This window comes from Aptenodytes forsteri, unplaced genomic scaffold (assembly GCF_000699145.1).
Source record: "Aptenodytes forsteri isolate BGI_AS27 unplaced genomic scaffold, ASM69914v1 Scaffold76, whole genome shotgun sequence".
NCBI classification, from domain to species: domain Eukaryota; kingdom Metazoa; phylum Chordata; class Aves; order Sphenisciformes; family Spheniscidae; genus Aptenodytes; species Aptenodytes forsteri.
Genome location: NW_008794444.1, coordinates 4,453,504 through 4,472,213, shown reverse-complemented (window position 1 = coordinate 4,472,213; position 18,710 = coordinate 4,453,504). Strand labels below are relative to the sequence as shown.

At 43.4% G+C, this 18,710-nt stretch overlaps 1 protein-coding gene across 1 annotated transcript in view; it reads right to left on the bottom strand.

Annotated features, from left to right (window-relative positions):
* The window catches only part of MDGA2 (MAM domain containing glycosylphosphatidylinositol anchor 2), a 258,623-nt gene that overhangs the window by 215,921 nt on the left and 23,992 nt on the right, over positions 1-18,710 (bottom strand). The window contains exon 2 of the mRNA XM_009289913.1: positions 12,588-12,762. Coding sequence (XP_009288188.1) covers positions 12,588-12,762 — 175 coding nt within the window. The remainder of the gene's footprint in view (positions 1-12,587; positions 12,763-18,710) is intronic.

Sequence of the window (18,710 nt, the reverse complement as noted above, 5' to 3'; positions counted from 1 at the left end):
TGGCCAGTTGGGGTCAGCTGTCCTGGCTGTGCCCCCTCCCAGCTTCTTGTGCACCTCCAGCCTGCTCAGTCGGTAGAGCATGGGAAGCTGAAAAGTCCTTGACTAGTGTAAGCACTGCTCAGCAACAACTAAAACATCGGTGTGTTATCAACATTGTTCTCATCCTAAATCCAAAACACAGCACTGTACCAGCTGCTAGGAAGGAAATTAACTCTATCCCTGCCGAAACCAGGACACAAGCCTAATCCAGCACAAACCCAGGGAAGGCAAAGGCAACCACATGGGGCAAAACAACATCCTCCTCTTCTCTTTGGGATTGAACTCAAACACACCCCAAAAGGGATGGAATGTGGTGCCTGAGGCAGCAGCCACCTCTCAGACTACTGCTCAGGGTCGTTTCCCGGCATTTCCAATTCAAGTTCCCAACAGGTTTTAAAGATAACAGGTTTTGTTATGACCAGTAAGTCACAACAGACCATTGTGCAGAGCTGCCTGGCAAGGCATAAAAGTAGCAACAAGGGGCTAAAATGCAGTTTAGGTGAAGGACACACAGTTTCAGACTCTTCCGCATGGCTGGTGAGTTCAGGGGTTTCCATACAGAGCTGCAAATCAGATGTGCAGTTATGGAAGTTAAATAAAAAAAACCCAAAATTAAAAAACAATAATAAAAAAAGGAAAGATAAAAAAGAAAGCCAACCAGCACTTCCCCTTCCTTGCAGCCCACCAGAGATGCTCTGTGCTGCGCTGTCGAGGCACCTGGGGTTCAGACTGGAATGACCTTGTCTCCCAGAAGGAGAACCCAACTGCTCGCTCCACCCCAATCACCCCCTGTGCACATGAAACTCCTCTCCAGCCCCAGCAGACCTTTCTGAGCTGAATTAAAAGAAGAAAGCTCACCATGAAAAATCTGATTGAACATGTACCACAAACCAGGAATTTTGCAGCTCATGAAGCCCGCAAAGCATTTTATCATTCTGGCTCAATTCCGAACATTTAAGTATTTTGTTGGCGTTTTACAAGCATTAAGTACAATCTTTCATCAGTGCGAACAACATCAGGCTTTTTTTTTTTTTCCCCCCCTCTTGCTTGTAACAAAGATTTTCATTGTAGAAAATAAAAAAAACCTCACACAAGCTAGTAAGGAACTGATAACATTTAACAGTGACTGCAAAGCTATTTAATTCAGTCTGAATAGCATGTCTGCTGGGGGTGTAAAAAAGGTATTGAAATTACTGTAAGTGCTCCACATTTGCATTAATATTTTATGGTACAGCTACCTCACTTGTTCCACAACACACAGCTACATCCTTCCTTACTTTTCCGTACTGCTGCCACGGACCACTGTGGTGAATAACGTCCATGTGCACCGTGCTACGCTTCCCTTAACCTTCCTAAGCACACTTACTCTCAGCTCCTCACCACTTAGGTCAGGAAAACATTTCTCACTGCTAGGGTAAGCAGCAGAGGTGCAAGTGTGATTTCTACCAGTACTACCTACAACAGTTTCCCAGCTGCCACGACGAGCACCACCACCAAGGATGGCCTCAGAGACGCCGCTAGCACCCCGCGCACAAGACTTTCGGGGAAGGTGCAACGGCAGCAATTAATGCCTCCACAAACCCTGTCTTACCAGCTCTGCTGTTGCCTGCAAAACAAAAACGTTGTCTGGAATTGTCCCAGTCCAAAATCCACTGTCAGTCACCTACATAAACTTTCTCATCTACTCGGTCAAATCATTAGATCAGGACTCCCAGGCATTTGATACCCAATTTCCAAATTAAAGAAACAAGATAATAAGAATAAAAAAATCAAACCTACAGGGAAACAGTACAGCTTTGATGTCAGACACTCATGAAATACATTTACACCATTTACACTTCCACTTTTGTTAAGAATGGTTTGGTTCAACTCTGGTGGCTTTCATGCAAACATACAGTGAGACCTCGTTTCACAGCAAGGTGAGGAGGTTTCTCCCCGAGAGCTGAACCCCACGGCAGAGCCCACCCTGCTCTCCAACACCAGGGATCAAGACCTCAACTGAAACCAGCACCAACACGTTACCAAAGAACATGGCACTTCCCCATTCAAGGAAAGCTCAACCTCTATGAGGTTTCTCCCCGAGAGCTGAACCCCACGGCAGAGCCCACCCTGCTCTCCAACACCAGGGATCAAGACCTCAACTGAAACCAGCACCGTTACCAAAGAACATGACACTTCCCCATTCAAGGGAAGCAGAAACCTCTATACTCAAAGGTGTAACAACTGTATAAAAAGCAGGAATAAACCAGGTCCTGGGCAGTGAAAAGTAGAGTCTTCAATCTCAGAAAAAAATTTTTCCATCAAAAGAAAAAGGATGAAAAGTTATAGAAAACTTCCTGAAATATACATATGCACTGAAATTAAAAAAACAAAACAAAAACAAAACAGCAAAGACAAATCTTTACAAGAGGCATTTCTGCTTATATGCCTGAGGAAAACCTTTTTTTGGATAATAAAGGGTAGCTCACCGATTTTTCATTACCCTCTGAAATTCTGCAACACTCCCGCCCTTGTCTGGGCACTTTTCCTTACCCTTGTGGATGATGCGCACATGCATAGCAGGAAACTAATTTCAGCCAAATACTGCTAAGTAGCCTCTGATCTATTTGCGAGATACCATCGTCTGCCCTTCAGCTTCCCAAATGCATCCTCCACTGCAATCTTGTACCTCCTCAGGCGATAATTAGGCAGAATAATTCTCTGTGATCCAACTGTCCAGCCAAAGGATTCATCAGAAAGATAGCGAAGGATAAGCAGATTCTCCCAGGGTAATGGAAAACGCAGGCACAAGTAATGGCCAAAGTGATGATGACAGGGAGAGGCAATTCACCCCGTTTGCATTTCTTTTAAGGAAAGACACAATTTCCTCGAAATGTTTACATGTTTTACTGCTCTGTTGCTCCAACCACTGCAAAAATTCTCAGACAGGGGCTTGAGTCCTCAGCCACCACCTGGTACTGCACCGAGAGGACGGTTTTAAACCTCCTTTGGCAGCACCGAGCATCAGTCGTCTTCCTCCTCCACCACTTCCTCACTGAGCTCCCAGTAAAGCTGCAATCGTGTGGTGGCCAACCTGCACGAGCTATCTACAGTACCAGTGAGCATCCCCGGCTGCTGTTGTTTCAGTGACCCCAGACACTACGCACAACACCTTTTTCTCTGTTTGAGCAGAAGAGAGTTTCAAAGTGGTGCTGGCAACAAAAAGAGATGGATCAGAAAATAGCAGGTAGCAAGTTTGGGCATTAGTACATCTGACCGTAGCTTCAGCAGTTGCTTCTAGCTCACCTAGGCTGCTGACCACACAAAAATCCTGCTGTGGCTACGTCCCAGCGATGGAGCAAAGGCTGTCTTGCGCATTGCCGAGGGACAGGAGTGGTATTACTCCAGGTGAGTCGTGGGGACACAATCACAACAGACCTACCAAGGCCCAGCCGTCCAGGAAGCCACGATAAAATGGCTTAGTACCAACTGCTCCATGCTAACATCCAGCTTTCTGCAGTGTCTCCGATACTCCCACAGAAAAGCCTCGTGCATGCAAGTGTGGCATCTCTAAAGCAGCTGCTTGTACTCCTCTTCCCACAGGGAAACTTACTCTCACTTTCCAAACACATCTGCAGCTCCAGAACCCATATATTTAGTGTGGATTGAACCCAAATCTTTGTGTTTCTGTAAGTTAGGAGATGAACTGGGGTCTGACGAAGACACTCGCGTCGTCGGATACCTCAGATGCTACGAGTCTCGTGCCGATCCAGTGCAGACCCAAGCCACAGCGCTCCCCGGAGCCGTCCACCCCAGCCAGCCTAACCTCACCCCCCGCCGAGCTGCGTGCTGAGGAGAGATGGTCCTCTCCTAGTAAACACAGCCCTTTTCAGAGACTTTAATGTTGTAATGCACAAATTTGATCTCAGAGAGAGAATAATCAGAAACCGTAAATTAAATTTGTATTTCTCTCATGTTGAAAGATTACAATTATCAATATTGGAAAGCTTTTAAATGCTTTCCCCATCTGCATAATATCTCATTTCAAAGTGTCATCTTTTATTGTATCATGCAAAAAAAGTGATGAAAGATTAATTTATTTGCTTTCCTTACATGCCAATGGTTATGCTATTGCTTTATATTAATTTTCCTTTTTTTTTTTTAATTTGCATTCATTGTTTCTGGTCTTTCATTCAACCATGTGAATGAGGATTTAAGCATGTCACTGGGCTTCTAACAAATGAAAGGCCAAAAAAGAAGATCAAATAAGATATCAATGAATATTGGTAGATACCAGAGATGGAAATTAAAAATGTCATTCCAATAAGAACGCATGATTCACTGCAGCCAGTACAAGGCAAACACAAGTCAAAGAGGCAGCACAGAAAATAATGAAGCAGCTGAACTATATTTTCAGTCCCTGAATTATATCTTAATTGCTGTGGCCAGGAGACCGATACAAACATCTGCAGAGAAGCATGCAGAACGTATGTGCCATGAACATGCAGGATTAAGGTGCCACCCAAGCCCAAGCAGGAAATATCCTCACTGCAAGGCTCGACAGGAGCTAAACGTGTGCTATGCACATCTGCAACCAGCTCCTTGCACCAGCCCTGCTCCCATCACGGAAAGCACAGAGCCCCGTAGTTCGGCAGCACCCTGCCCAGCAGAGAAGGACCTGGGGGTGCTGGTCGACAGCCGGCTGAACATGAGCCGGCAGTGTGCCCAGGCGGCCAGGAAGGCCAATGGCATCCTGGCCTGTATCAGAAATCGTGTGGCCAGCAGGAGTAGGGGAGTGATCGTGCCCCTGTACTCGGCCCTGGTGAGGCCGCACCTCGAATACTGTGTTCAGTTTTGGGGCCCTCACTACAAGAAGGACATCGAGGTGCTGGAGCGTGTCCAGAGAAGGGCAACGAGGTTGGTGAGGGGTCTGGAGAACAAGTCTGATGAGGAGCGGCTGAGGGAACTGGGGTTGTTTAGCCTGCAGAAAAGGAGGCTGAGGGGAGACCTCATCGCTCTCTACAACCACCTGAAAGGAGGTTGTAGCGAGGTGGGGGTTGGTCTCTTCTCCCAAGTAACAAGCGATAGGACGAGAGGAAACGGCCTCAAGTTGTGCCAGGGGAGGTTTAGATTGGATGTAAGGAAAAATGTCTTTACTGAAAGAGTGGTGAAACATTGGAACAGGCTGCCCAGGGAAGTGGTGGAGTCCCCATCCCTCGAGGTATTTAAAAGACGTGTAGATGAGGCGCTTAGGGACATGGTTTAGTGGGCATGGTGGTGTTGGGTTGACGGTTGGACTCGATGATCTTAGAGGTCTTTTCCAACCTCAATGATTCTATGATTCTATGATTCTGAGCGCACTCAGAAGGTGCCAAAGTATCAACTTCACATCAGATTCTCCCTGTGTGAACCCCAAAGTAAAAAAGGATTAAGCTGCTACTCAGGCGTTATAGTCATACTAATATTAATAGTCCAACAGCTACGTCTGTGTTATTCAGAAAAAAAAAAAATTAAAGGAATACTATAGTCGTCAGGACGAAGGTTCAGCTCACACACATGCATCACTCACCCTCCTAAACAGCATTCTAGCAGCAACAATAACATGCAGCTCTAAAGAAGTGGATGCTGCCGTGCCTATAATTTAAAACCTAGAGGTTATTTAGGATGGAAAAAGCTGAGCGAGTCGGATTTCTGAAAGGGATTTAACACCCTCGTGCAATGGAAACTGGAAAACATGGGATGCTGAAAGACCGAAACACGGCAACTATCTAAGGAGGTACTTTAAGACTCACCAGAAAGCACCATCTTCAATACCCACTTTTACCACCAATGCTGTATGCATAAAACGGATAGCCCATTGCTATAAATCCTCCCTGTGAACTTATGCACTAATTGCTGCAGTAGAATTAGTGTAAAGAGCTCATTTTTTAATATTTTTCCATCTAAAATTCCCCATACTCTTTCCTTCCAGGTGTCAGGTGTCTTGCCATACTAGCAGTGTAAAGAGAGGGAATTGGAGGGCAAGCCTTCTTATCATTCAAGAAGAGCACACAATTATCTCATCCAGACAAAAATAGCACTCCTGGAGAAAGCATCACCTCCTCCTCATCCCAGCAAGTTTAAATCCAGCTTCTTAGGACTGCGGTGAACTGGGGAAGGCTGAGAAGGACACGGAGCAATGTGAGGAGCAGCTGGCAGTTTCAGCTAATTCCCTTCCCCGTTCCCAGTATTGTATCTTCATTATCACATCTATTTTGCTCTACATAAATAAGCCCATCACACTAGCTGTGTGTGCACGTGTGTATGCCATTTACGAAGAGACAAAGCAAAGCCGTGGCTTCCCGGCAGGCACATTCAAGCCCTGTGGCACTGCACCGCAGCAGAAGTTGGAGCACGATGCAGAGTACTCCTGCAGTGGCCCAACGGAGCAATTATTGGGAGTTAAATAATTATTGACATTGCATTTGATTCTGCATTCTAGCAATAGGATTTGTGCAGTGGGCAGAAAATTAGGGGTGAATTTGGACTGCCGAGTGCAGGGACGGAGCAGTATGACTGCCGTTAACACTAATGACAGAGATGGAGAGCAATGCAACTAAAACCCTCTGCAAAACACTCGGCATTTCCCTGCAACATCCTTTTCCAGGCTGATAAGGGAAATTAGTGTCACGATCTCTGAATTACAGACCCTGCCTTCCCTCTGAATAACACTTCTCCTGCAGACTCGTGATTGCACATGCTACTAGGAGACACACTCGAAAGCTGAAGAAGATTAGCAGTTTGATATTTTTTGTCATTTGATACGTATTATCAGCAGCATTTTGTGTCATCCCAAGCCAGGAAAGCTGTGACGCCCCTTGTTTGCTAAAATAATCTGTCAACACTGAACATGTTTCAGTCAATCCCCCATCGCGAATGTTGAAGCTGGGAGGTCCTATCCCTCCTGACTCCAGGGCTGAGTTGCACCAAAAACCTTGGAAGACAGGTACAGCCACAGGAGGTGTTTTGTCAAACAAAGTCTCTGGTCTGAGACAGGAATTGATGAGGTCTTTAATGCGTGACACCTATGAAAAGGGTACTCTTCAGAATAAAATGATCCCTATTATTAAGGGCATCAAGACTGGGCTTGGAACTGAGACCAAAGCTAGATCTTGCTTTGATCTCTTCCTCACTGACATCACAAGATTAGAATGTAGTCCTGAGCACTCACAGGCCTTGCTAACACCGGTCCTGAAGCTTTCTGATGATGTTCACAGCTAGGCCAGGGCAGATGCTGCAGTTGTCAACAAGACAAACTGCCTTGCAGCAATGGAGATGATGGACAGCAAAAGCAATTGCTGCAGCCACACGCCATGAGACCCATCAGAGAAGCAGAAACCATACAAGTAACCCATAAAAAACTGAAATGGGAGATTTGAACCTGGAAGTGAAAGAGTTAGTGAAACCTCACAGGTGGTCAGCAGAGACCCAAGACAACTACGACCCCCACAAATATTGCACATAACGTACATGCACATCAACAGGTATTTAAGGAGGAATAGCTAGGGGCCTGCAGGAGCCTTCCCCCTCCTGTAACTGCACTGGTGTTCCACAGAGGACGGGAACTGGTGCAGGGCATATTGCCACCGTAGGATAAACTGTGTGCTGCAAATAAACTGCATCAGGCTGCCCTGGCCTCCCCCTGGCCTAATGCTCTTGCAGCGCAAAAGCAGCCAAAATCCAGTGCACGCAGAAGCAGTTGATGGTGGATGGACTTAATATGTTTCATGCGAACAGAATACCCTATGGTGGATCTAACTAATCTTGTGTAAAGGGATGGTTTCTGGAAATAGAGCTGCAAGCAACGTTTTAAGTGGATCTCTGAGCAGAAGAAACGGTTGTTTCCCCTAAACCCCCAGATCAACCTCTTAATCCTGGAATCACAGATTTACTCAACAAGCAGTGTTTTCTGCATGATGTATATCTCATATACCACACAATAAAATCTTAACATGTCTGTGCAATAAATCTGTTTGATAAACATTTCTCATCCTGACTTCCAAATTAATTTCAGAAATCTGACCTTTCACTCCACGTTCATTACTCAAGCTGTGTAGCCTGCCCCTTGTGTCCATAAGTATCCGTCAAGCAAGAGGAATACAAAAACACATTTTCAATGAAGCAATCAGCACTTTTTTGTTAAAAATCTGGTAAACTGTCCTTCGGGAATAAGCAGAAAAGCTTTCTTGTAGAAGCTCTGCTTCTTTAAATAAAAATACTTCACTTATACCATATGTTTCCTTCCTTATAAAAGGAGAAAGTGTCCTCCATAAGTCAAGCAAAAATTTTCCTAGGAGTCAAGTACAAAAGCTTTTTCTTCAAAGAGGAAAGATGAGATGTACTTTAAAGAGATACTTCCAGAGAAAGAAGAAAAAGAGTTCAAGTCTAGGATGAATACAGCTTGGGTATACGAGGCAGTTGCTTCTCCTGGTGGCTGAACAAGAATGGAAACCTCCCTCCTGAGAATACGCTGCCAAGGCGACCGAGCGCATTTGTTTCAATCTGATGTGAGAGACAAGGATCTTCAGCCAAAGCCGAGAGCGCAAAAAACTAACTTCTTAGACACATGAAGTAAGGACAGAAAGTTGTCTTCTAAAGAAGAGTTTGTTACCAGTCCACCTGCCACAGTCCTATCCCCCCCCGAAAGCAAAAAGGAGACCTAAAAGAAACTAGCAAAGAAAACCCAAGAAGGTGATTTGCAGGGCTGGAAGGGGGCTCTGTGCCTGCCCAGGAGCTGGCACGGACTCCTCTCTCTTTCCAAGAGTAGCTGTAGATGAAATGGAACTTTGGCAACACTGAAATCACCTTTTTTTTTTCTTCCCCTTTTTTACATTCAAATATTTTGACACCAGACCAAAAGGCACTGCTATTTTTTGAAGGTTTGACTAAGATCTGCATATGTCAAAGGAACAGAGGAGACTGTACCCTAGTTCAGCATTATCCATGATAGCTTTAAATAAAATAGGTATGGTACCACACCATCACCTGCAGAAGTGTCAGCAAAATTCCCTCTCCTCCTTGGTGCATCACTAAAAACAGTGTCACAACTAAATGCAGCTTGATGGGAATGCTGAAGGACTCTCCTTGAGCCCTCGGAGATTTAGTCATCTAGCAGGCATGTCCGATATCAACCAAGTAGTACCAGCCCACCGGGATACACAGCTACATGCCTGACTGTAAACAGCAGGAACTACTCATTCTTCATGAAGCACTTTTTTCCCTTCAGTCCAGCAGAGGTTTTACCCCCCTGGCTATTTTCAAAATGATTGCATGTGTTTAGTTTGACTCCTTAGCTGTGTTCCTTACCCATGAACTTAGTTATAAAATCTTTGGGGTTTTGTTTAACTTCTCTGAGCGGAAAAAAATACTATGCCCTCAAGCAGCATGTAATTCAGACTAATATCCAGATATCGAAAGTGGTTAATCAGAATTACAGGGTACACGGAAAATAATACCAAGTAACCTTTCGGCCTGTATTGAACTTGCAGAGATAAAGGAATAAGATGCATCTATGAACGCTAATATTATTTACTTCCAAATACTGAGTGAAGCGTCCATCTGGACCCTGCTGTGCAACGTGTGAACTGAGACGCAGCACCCACCCTTTGCAGACGGTCCCAAACAGAATCGAGCGCTGGGTGAGAGACAGGGATGGAGATTTTCACAGGAGCGCAGTTCACTCTTTCATTTCCCAACCACATCACGGGCAAGACCCAAAACACACCGGTCAGGCCAGGCACCAGCCGCTGCATCGCACCGCCCACCGCCCGCTGGGTTGACGTTCAACCCAGCCAACCCAAGAGCTTTAGTTTAGATCTTCTTTACAGAAGACGCATCAGGTACCCCTTGAACACCTAGGACCAAGCGGTCAGAAGATTTGGTTGGAGTCACCTGAGATCACGGGAAATTGATAATGATATTTTGCGACTTCTTTAGCGGACACGGGCAGATCCATGCAAAGCATCTGGCAACTTCTGATGGAGCCTTCCTGCAAAAACAAACCTAAAAGCATTTTCAAGACTGCAGAAAGTCCGTAAAAATAGTCTTATCGCTCCTCTTCCCTCACACAGACCAATACTCAGGCTCCATCACCACTTATATCTGTATAATTAATTACTGCAGTAGCAGCAACTGTGGCTCCAAGTGCTGCTGAATGCCAGAGCTAACTGGAAAATGAAAAACAGGAAATTACTGGAGAGTGAGATTTCCCATCCAAATGTTGATATTAAAATTTCCCAACCAGCCAGCAAGTCAATAATGGAGATGAATGAGGAAACAAAGATTTTCTGTGGATTTTTTTCAACAATTAATTTTCAAGCTACACAGATATAGTGCCTTTTCAAATTTTAAATTAGAGGCTGAAGACTTAAATTAGCCCTTAGGAAGTGCTCTTGATCCAAAACTAACGTGGAACATGTTTAGCTTTACAAGTCAAGATGCTTCCAAAGTGATTTTTCACCCCCACAGTTTTTAAGAAATACAAACTTTTTACTTGTTTCCTTAAAACAGATTTGAGGGATTCATCAAAAAATTAAAAACATTTCTTTCTTGCTCTAATGATAAAGTTTTGCTTTCAAAAGGGAGCATCATCTGGTTTCCACAGGTTTGTTTTTGACAGTTACCTAAATCTGTAAGAAAACTGTCTTTATGTAATTTTACTAAATATGTGTTCACTGAAAAAACAAAACACATTTTGATAGAAAATGTTGGCTGAATACTTGCGATCCTTATGGTTCGTTTTGGGGTCTCTGAGCAAAAGCAGCTCATGGGCAATTATTCAAGAAAACACACCCACCCCCAATATTCCTGCTCAGTACTGCCCAGAGTTCTTGACATGGCACACACAATATATCTATAAAGTAAATATTCAACATACCGAAAATCAAAGCAGAAAATTTCAACTACGAAAAAGACTAAATTATTTAAGCTACTTGGAAATTTCAACAGGAACATTTCAATTTCCAATACTTTGATTTCTTATGAGCTTTTCTGTGGAGTACAGGGTTTTTTTCTCTGGAGTGCAGGGACCCCCACCCGCACCACTGATCCCTGAACGCTGCCTGGACCGGGCGTCCTGCTCGCCCCTCGCTGCAAACCTCGGGCCAGCCCCGCTACAAACACTGGATGCTTGTAACTTCTTTGCGTGGTGTGCTTATAAGCAGTCATTAAGGTTGCCTGTTCATTTATCGGACTCCAACATGTTCATGAGCAATTAATTCCTAATTCAGTTATTGTTCATAAAGGATTTACAAATTTGGCATTGGTATGTTATAGCTCATTAAGCACACTGTGAAGCTAAGTGCACGCACTAGGCAAGAAAATCGCCCAAAAGGCAGTTGCCCCCCTTCACCAATTCCATAACTAACTCACAAAAATTGTCACTGCTTGGGTCTCTAAAGTAATACACATCTTGAGATTCATCTGACAGAGAGAGGGTACTTTTTGGGAAACACAAGCCCAATGCTTGTATAGTCACAAGACAGTCAGGTTTCTTTTTGAAGGACTCAGGAGACTAAAGGGCTAACTTCGAGCTCTAGCTATTTGTTTAACTACATATGTGGCATGTAAACATTTTTTTTTTTTTACATGACACTACTTGCATTAGAAGTCTCCAAATGTATATTGCAAATACTTTGTCTTTGGAGCATTTCAAACAGATTTTGAACATTTTTTCTTCATTTGAAGCGTACACAAATCCACAGTTGTTTGAGGCATTCAGGTCTTCTCACTTTCCAGCAGCTGAGTCCAGTCACATAATTTACAAAGTCAGATGCAAAGTTTACCATTAAACCTACAGCAATGACCTACACCTGATCACAAGCGAGAGCCGTGCTTCGTCTGACTCGCCCACTCACTGACACTGGAGTCTGCGCAAGTCAGACTGGGATTTTTATTTTATTTTTTATTCCATTTTGTGCATTTATTGCAGTATGACATTTTTCAATTGTTTCCTCTTTTTCTGTCAGCTCTGGTGACCAATTGCATTGCAATCCCAATACTTCATATTTTTCACTGCCCAACATTTCAAGTGCAGCTTTTAAAACTCCATCTCACAGGACCATGAAGAGATTGCCATTTAAAAAAAAAAAAAAAGCAACGTTTTTTAGCAGCAATTAAAGCAAAATAGCAAAAAACATCTGTACTTGTTCCCATATCAGTGTCAAGGGCAAGCGCAGCCAAAAGTACAAGAGATTAAGGGCTGTGCTATGTACTAGATCTTCACTCTATGAAGCTGCAGACAAATCTTCCTCTGACATCTAAGCAGGCTGAGTTGTACCTGAGCTTCATCTTTCTTACCGAAGTATTGTGATTTTGTTTAAAGATATTTCCATATGCAAGCAACCCCACCTGACTTCATTGGGAACAGCCACAAGTCTTCTGACCATAAATAGTCCCCAAAACTGCAGGATCTGCCCTGAAGTACTGTTTAAAACTGGACTTCCCAAAGAGCTGGTCACTTCTTTGTAACGTCAGACATTATAAGAAGTTAATAAAAAGCATAGCAAGAATTTCCCGAGCGATTTACTTACAGTACACGTCCACTCTTATGGACTTTATGGCTGGCGAACCCAAGCCGTTCTCAGCCTTGCAGTAGTAGCGTCCTCCTTGGTGTCGCTGGATGTTGGATATCCTCAGGGTTTCATTGAAGACACTCGAGTCTTGAAATCTGTCAGAGGCACTTCCTGCTGTTTTGGTCCACCTGATCTGAGCAAGCACCAAAAAAGATTGTTACTTTAAGTCTGTAAAAGTCAGGAGAGTATAGATCTCTTCACCGAACCGAGAACCACATGTGTGGTGGCCAAGATTTTATGTTGGAGGACTCGGGGAACTTCTCCAGAAAACTGAATAGCTCACGCTTACAATCAAACACTTCATCCGAGAGCCCCTGAATAGTAATCTTGCATTTACCATCGTGTCTTAGAAATAGTTAATTACTTTTGATGGAAATGCCCCATAAAAATTAAAGGCCACTAGCAGAGATATGGAGAACAACTCAATCCACCATCAGTGACGCACAGCTGGAACAGCTGCAGAAAAATTCCCCACTAATGGCAACGAGCAGAGCTCACCAGAAAAGGCGGCTGTACTTGTGCACTGAACATGGATAGTTTCCATTGAAATCATATTCATGAAAGATGAGGGCACATTGGAAGGCACCTTCAAAACAACTAATGGATTATCTTTCAGCAGCAATAAAATCCAGTTTTAAGAAGTCAAATGATCAGTTGCTTGAAACTGCAACACACTACTAACATCTATTTCTTCAAATAGGTGGTTAATGTCATTTACGGCAATTTCAGATTCCTTTACTCTGGTAATTATTTTCCAAAAGTGAAGACTTTTTAAAGTGAACTTTTCAATTCCAAAACCATAGAAATGCCAGTAACAGCCCACTACAACCAACAGCTGCACAGAGGTGGATACGCACATTGCTAACACCCATGCTTGATGACCCGAGCCCTTGCCTGCGTGACTCGGCGGACTAAGTTATCTCATGAAATGCACCAGACCTCCAGAGACTCCCCAGGTACCTCCCACCTCTTACAGTTCACACTAATTCAACGACCAGGATAAGCAACATTCAGTTCCAGACCAAAATTGCTTTTTTTAAATGGCAGGTTTTTCTTGCCTATAGAGGCCACAAGTGGGATACTTGCATAAAGAGGAGTTTACATCTCTTCTGAAGCTTCTCAGAGCCATCTCTTCTCAACCCCATCCGCTAATTCTATGCCAGGATGAAGGCCAAAAATTCTGTAGTCATTGATAAAAGTGAGATTGACACAAGACAAGATAATAAATATTTGGCTATTAGTTCCCAGGCTACGGTCCCCAAAGATTGTCCAAAAGTAGTCAGTGAAGTCATGATTTAAAGAACAGCATTTAGACACTGATCCTTTGGGATCTGCTAGGCAGGCTGTCTACAAGCAACCTTGAGTCGGTATTGGCTTGGTTTGGACAAGGTGTTGCAGCCTTGGCAGCTCAGGCAGTGCACGCCTGCCACCAGTACCAAGTGCCTGTCTCCGTGCCCAGCCAAGCCTGAACTGGACATGCTGTGCTTCCAGCCCTCTCCCATGTGAAGAAGGGTCCTGTGGCTGAGCTGGGTGGCCCTTGGTGGGCACCAAGGTGGCCCTAAGGGTCGCCTTGGCTGGAGGAAGATCATTCTCCAGGGTGCAGGGACACTTAAATTCCACCATTCCCAGTCCTGACCCAGAACTGGGGTCCAGATCCCAGTAACCTGCACAGGAGCACAAGGTGGGTGGCATTCAGCCTTCCTCTCATCAGGAACTTCTCCTGGACAGGAGGCATCTTCTACAAAAGGCTCTGAACTGAAAAATTCATGACCAGCTGTAGCCCATGTAAATTCTCCTCCCCTCGAAACAAGAGCAGGTGTGGGCTTCAGAGGCTGAAGTCACAGCAAACAATACTTCAAAAAAATGTTCATCTCCTTCTGGCTTGTTAAATTCCTAAGCTCAACTGGCTTTGCCCTCTTGCCAGGTGACCTGCATAACTCTCACATAGTTCTGCTGCTCTGGGATAAAGCAAATATGCCAAACTCTACATCTACAACATTCGGTCTGCATGCGAGAGAGACGCTATTAGCACTGCTATATTTACCAGTCTCAATCTGTCTGTACTTCTATTCTAAACTCTTGGCTCCGGGGCTTTTTAAATCATCCATATAAATGTGCTGCAGGATAATTTTGGAACACACAGCTTCTGCATGCTGCAGAATACAATTTCATCATATATATTTCAAATGCTTGAGAAGTATTTTAAAACAGCATTTAAGATGTTCACTGAATCTCTTGCGTGTTTTATTTCCCTTTATGAAATCAGAATTGTAAAAACAGCTCTTTTTGATTTTTAACTGGAAAAAAATTAATAGCGTGACTTCTCTCTTCCTCCCCTTCCTCTCCCACAAAAAGTTTCCAGTGGAAGGCAGTCTGCTCTGTCAAAAGAACGTATAACTTAAATAATACGTTATAAGTATTATCAGCATCTATGTAACTGGTAACATTACATAACTTACATAAAAAAATATAGCAAAGTTTATTTAGATACTGTCAGTTTTATCCTTTTTATGAATGCAAAAGCCTTCCCCCTCCACTGCATCTTAACGTTGATGTATCTGTCTTCCCTTTATTATAAGGAATTTTAACAAGATGCTGTTTGTCTGTCAACAAAAGTAGTTTTCAGCTTTAAAAAAAATATATATATACACATGTATGGTTTAGAGGAAAGAGGAGCAATTTTAACAAATTAACTAATTTTGTAGTGTATGTAGAGATCCCTGAAGAATAAAAGGAATACTGTCAACTAGATTCTCTCTTGAAAGATATCCTTCAGGAATGTCACTGGTCTGATTTAACTTCAGTTCATTATTTACCTTGGCTTTAACTCAACATACACACAAAAACATGCTGATCAATATTGCATTGTAATTTATTGAATGCACTGTGAAGAAAGATGACTCTCAAACACTATGCTAAGGCAGTAATCAAAAAATCGGGCACAGGAAAGCCAGGTGTCTGTGGCTGAAAACCTCTTCAGAGAGGTCCTTAGCGGTTTCACCCACTGCAAGCTCCAGTCCATGCTTTGGGGTGACCTCTAATGACTTTTAAGAGACAGACTATCAAACCCATCCTTAGAGAAGGAGCATCTCACAGCTCTAGTGTCCAAGCCCTCACCACTGCTTAACACAGTGACCTTCAGAGCAACTGCTGCCACAGCACTGACATTATCCCAGTTTCAAGGTGGGGAGCGGTGGCAAAGAGGGACCACGGGCTCGTGGGACATTCTGGCAGGTATCAGCCTCAAATCCCAAAGCAGCATCTATGCTTCTTTATGGCAGAGGATTCAGAAAGCCTCTAGATTACTAGCTTTAAAAAAACCCAACACATTAGATCGTATATTCACATAGTTCAGATACTCCAGTATTTTCAAATAACTTGGCACAAAACAATTGCTCACCCAGATCCATTTTATCAGTGTTTGCTATTCATAATCTGCTCCTCTGTTTGAAACCTCCCAGTTCCTAGTGCAGAAGCAGCACTGCGTGCTCTGCATGTCTACTCAGATAGCATGGATAACATGGGAAGTAAATAAATTCTGTTCCACCGAGAAGTCAAAGCCATTCTTGCTTGTAATGCAAAGTTTTAATTAAAAAGTTATGTCTGCACACCATGGCGTACACATACCAGACTAATAAATGTTAATCCATTACGCAGATACGCACTCGCTGACTTATAAGGATGCAATTTTCCAAAGTACTCAGTGTTACTCCGATGCACATTTGGGAATCCCACCCTTGTATTGCCATTGCTCTGCCATATGATTATGGTCTTTATTTATAAAATCTTTCTTTTCTTTTTCCTTTTCTTTTTTCCTTGCAAAACATGCAGAAGTAAAAAAATAATTTATGAACAATTCAATTAAAAACTATTCAACTTTTAAAAATTAGTAATTTATGGCCCATCTAGCCATATCACGACCTATGTACTTGTCTGATCCGTATATGCCCATAAGTTCTCTAACCATCAATATCTTTGACAGTATTTTATTGGCTTAAGCAGATGCCCTGAGACACACAGTCGTATTTCACCCTACAGCTTCAGTTTTCTCAGTGAGCTTTCCTGCAACTTCAGCAGGAGTCATAGACTTTACATTTTTAGATGAAAAATGCAGATTAAAAAAAACCTCTGAGAATATTTTGCCTAACTTTTCTCAGCTTCAACAAAGTACTCATGCCCAAAAAGAAAGCAGCAGAAAAAGGAAAATATTTAATTTTGATATTATAAAAATGAAACACTTCTGTTTTAAATACTGTCTTTGTCAAAGACAGTAAACATTAAAATATCTTTACTCTGAATACAAAACATTTTGCTTGGTTCAAAAAAATAACCACCACCAGCCACCACCCAAAAACCCCAACAAAAAACCAAGCGTTTTGCAATGGAAACTTCTCTTTCTTCCACGGAAACAGTTGGTGGAAAATGAGGTTTTGACAATCTTTTTCTTATACCACAACACTGAAATCTGCCTAACGCAGGAACTGTAAGTAAATACGTTCCTTAAAATATACCCAGTGCCTGTACCAGGGGTTGGTACTGCATCCCACTGCCGCTGATTGCAGTCGCTGCCCTCTGACATCGCTAAGAAAACAAGGATGAGGAGAACCTCCTGATCACTGTTATAATCCCCAAATCCCTGACGCAGATTAAAGTCCTCCTTTGTATGCAAACAGCCGTGAAAGAGGTCTTTGCACAACTTCACTGGGATGTGCTGGAACATTTCTTCATGCCTAAAGACATCAGAGCCTTTGGAAAAAGCCATCTTAAACATACCCACCACGCCGCCTCCAAAAAAAAAGGGAAAATAATCCCTTCAGTTTATTTTTCCATGAGATTATTTTTGTTCTCAGGAAAGCAATGGCTGGGGCAGCAGCTACTGAAGGCAAGAAGCGCTCGCCACCTTCATGATGAACACAGAGGACATACTACACAAAAGGCCCTTTTTGGGCCAGGAAAGAGAAAGTGACTTCTGCTCCTTTAGTTAAGGAAACTTACTGAAGCAGTTTTGAGCATGTGCATGTCCCCTGACCTCTTCCTTCTCTTCAGAGGGGATATGACCACACTGGAGACCTCAGTGCCCTGTAGATACACCCAAGGTCATTTCAAATGGGCCAGCCTGGGGTCTAGCCACAGCCCCAAGGAGATCTCCACATGCTGCTCTGTTAGACAACGAACCAGATCACGTAAGAAGCTACACCATATATTTAAAACTCTTCTATAACTTGCCTCCAATTCACGTCTGAAGTTCAATACGCCCCTCCTACCCTCTGATTTAAAAAATTAAAAAAAAAAAAAAAATCCCAAAATACTCTAAAAAAACACCAAAGAAAACAGAAAGAAACAAACAAACAAACCAACCGAACAGGAGAGCACATTGGATCCAAGTTTTCATTGCCTGACACCAGGAGACACCATTCATACCTATATGCAGTAAGTCAAGTGGAACATGCTTTGACCCAAAATAGCCTATTATTTTCACCGAGCTCCCGCTTCCCCTCCTGCAAGCAAGTCACAGAGCCAAATGATTGCACGGCAGATGTAAACCACCACTGCAGGACTGGCAGGGATGGATTTTGTACCAGACTTGCACAGGCACAGGTTCACAGCGGAGAGCAAGTTGTTCAACGCCAAGGTTTCTGCACAGAACTGCTCAACGTCCTCAGCACAAAGACCATCACCAGGCGAATCCAACAGCTCCTTGTCTGAATGGGTGCCGTCTCACTTGTGTCCAGGCAAACACTTCTGCAGGGCCTTTTGAAGACTCAGGGGATAGTCAAATCAAAGGTACACCTCCAAGGGTTTCTAAATATCCTTCCCCTGGTCACCTAAAACAAGTCACAGCTATTCCTGCACCATGCCCACAAGACAGGAGATACAGCACTGATCTAAACCACCACCACTCTGCAGGACACCACCTTGCTCTTACTTTTGCAAGGACACATTTACTCTAGGAAATCTCCCACGTGTTCACCAGGTCATCCTCACCATACATGAAAGGAAAGCATTCACACCTCTAAATTACGGGATTAGCTAAATTACGGGATTTAGCTATTAGCTAAATAAAATGGAAGGGGGATGTTG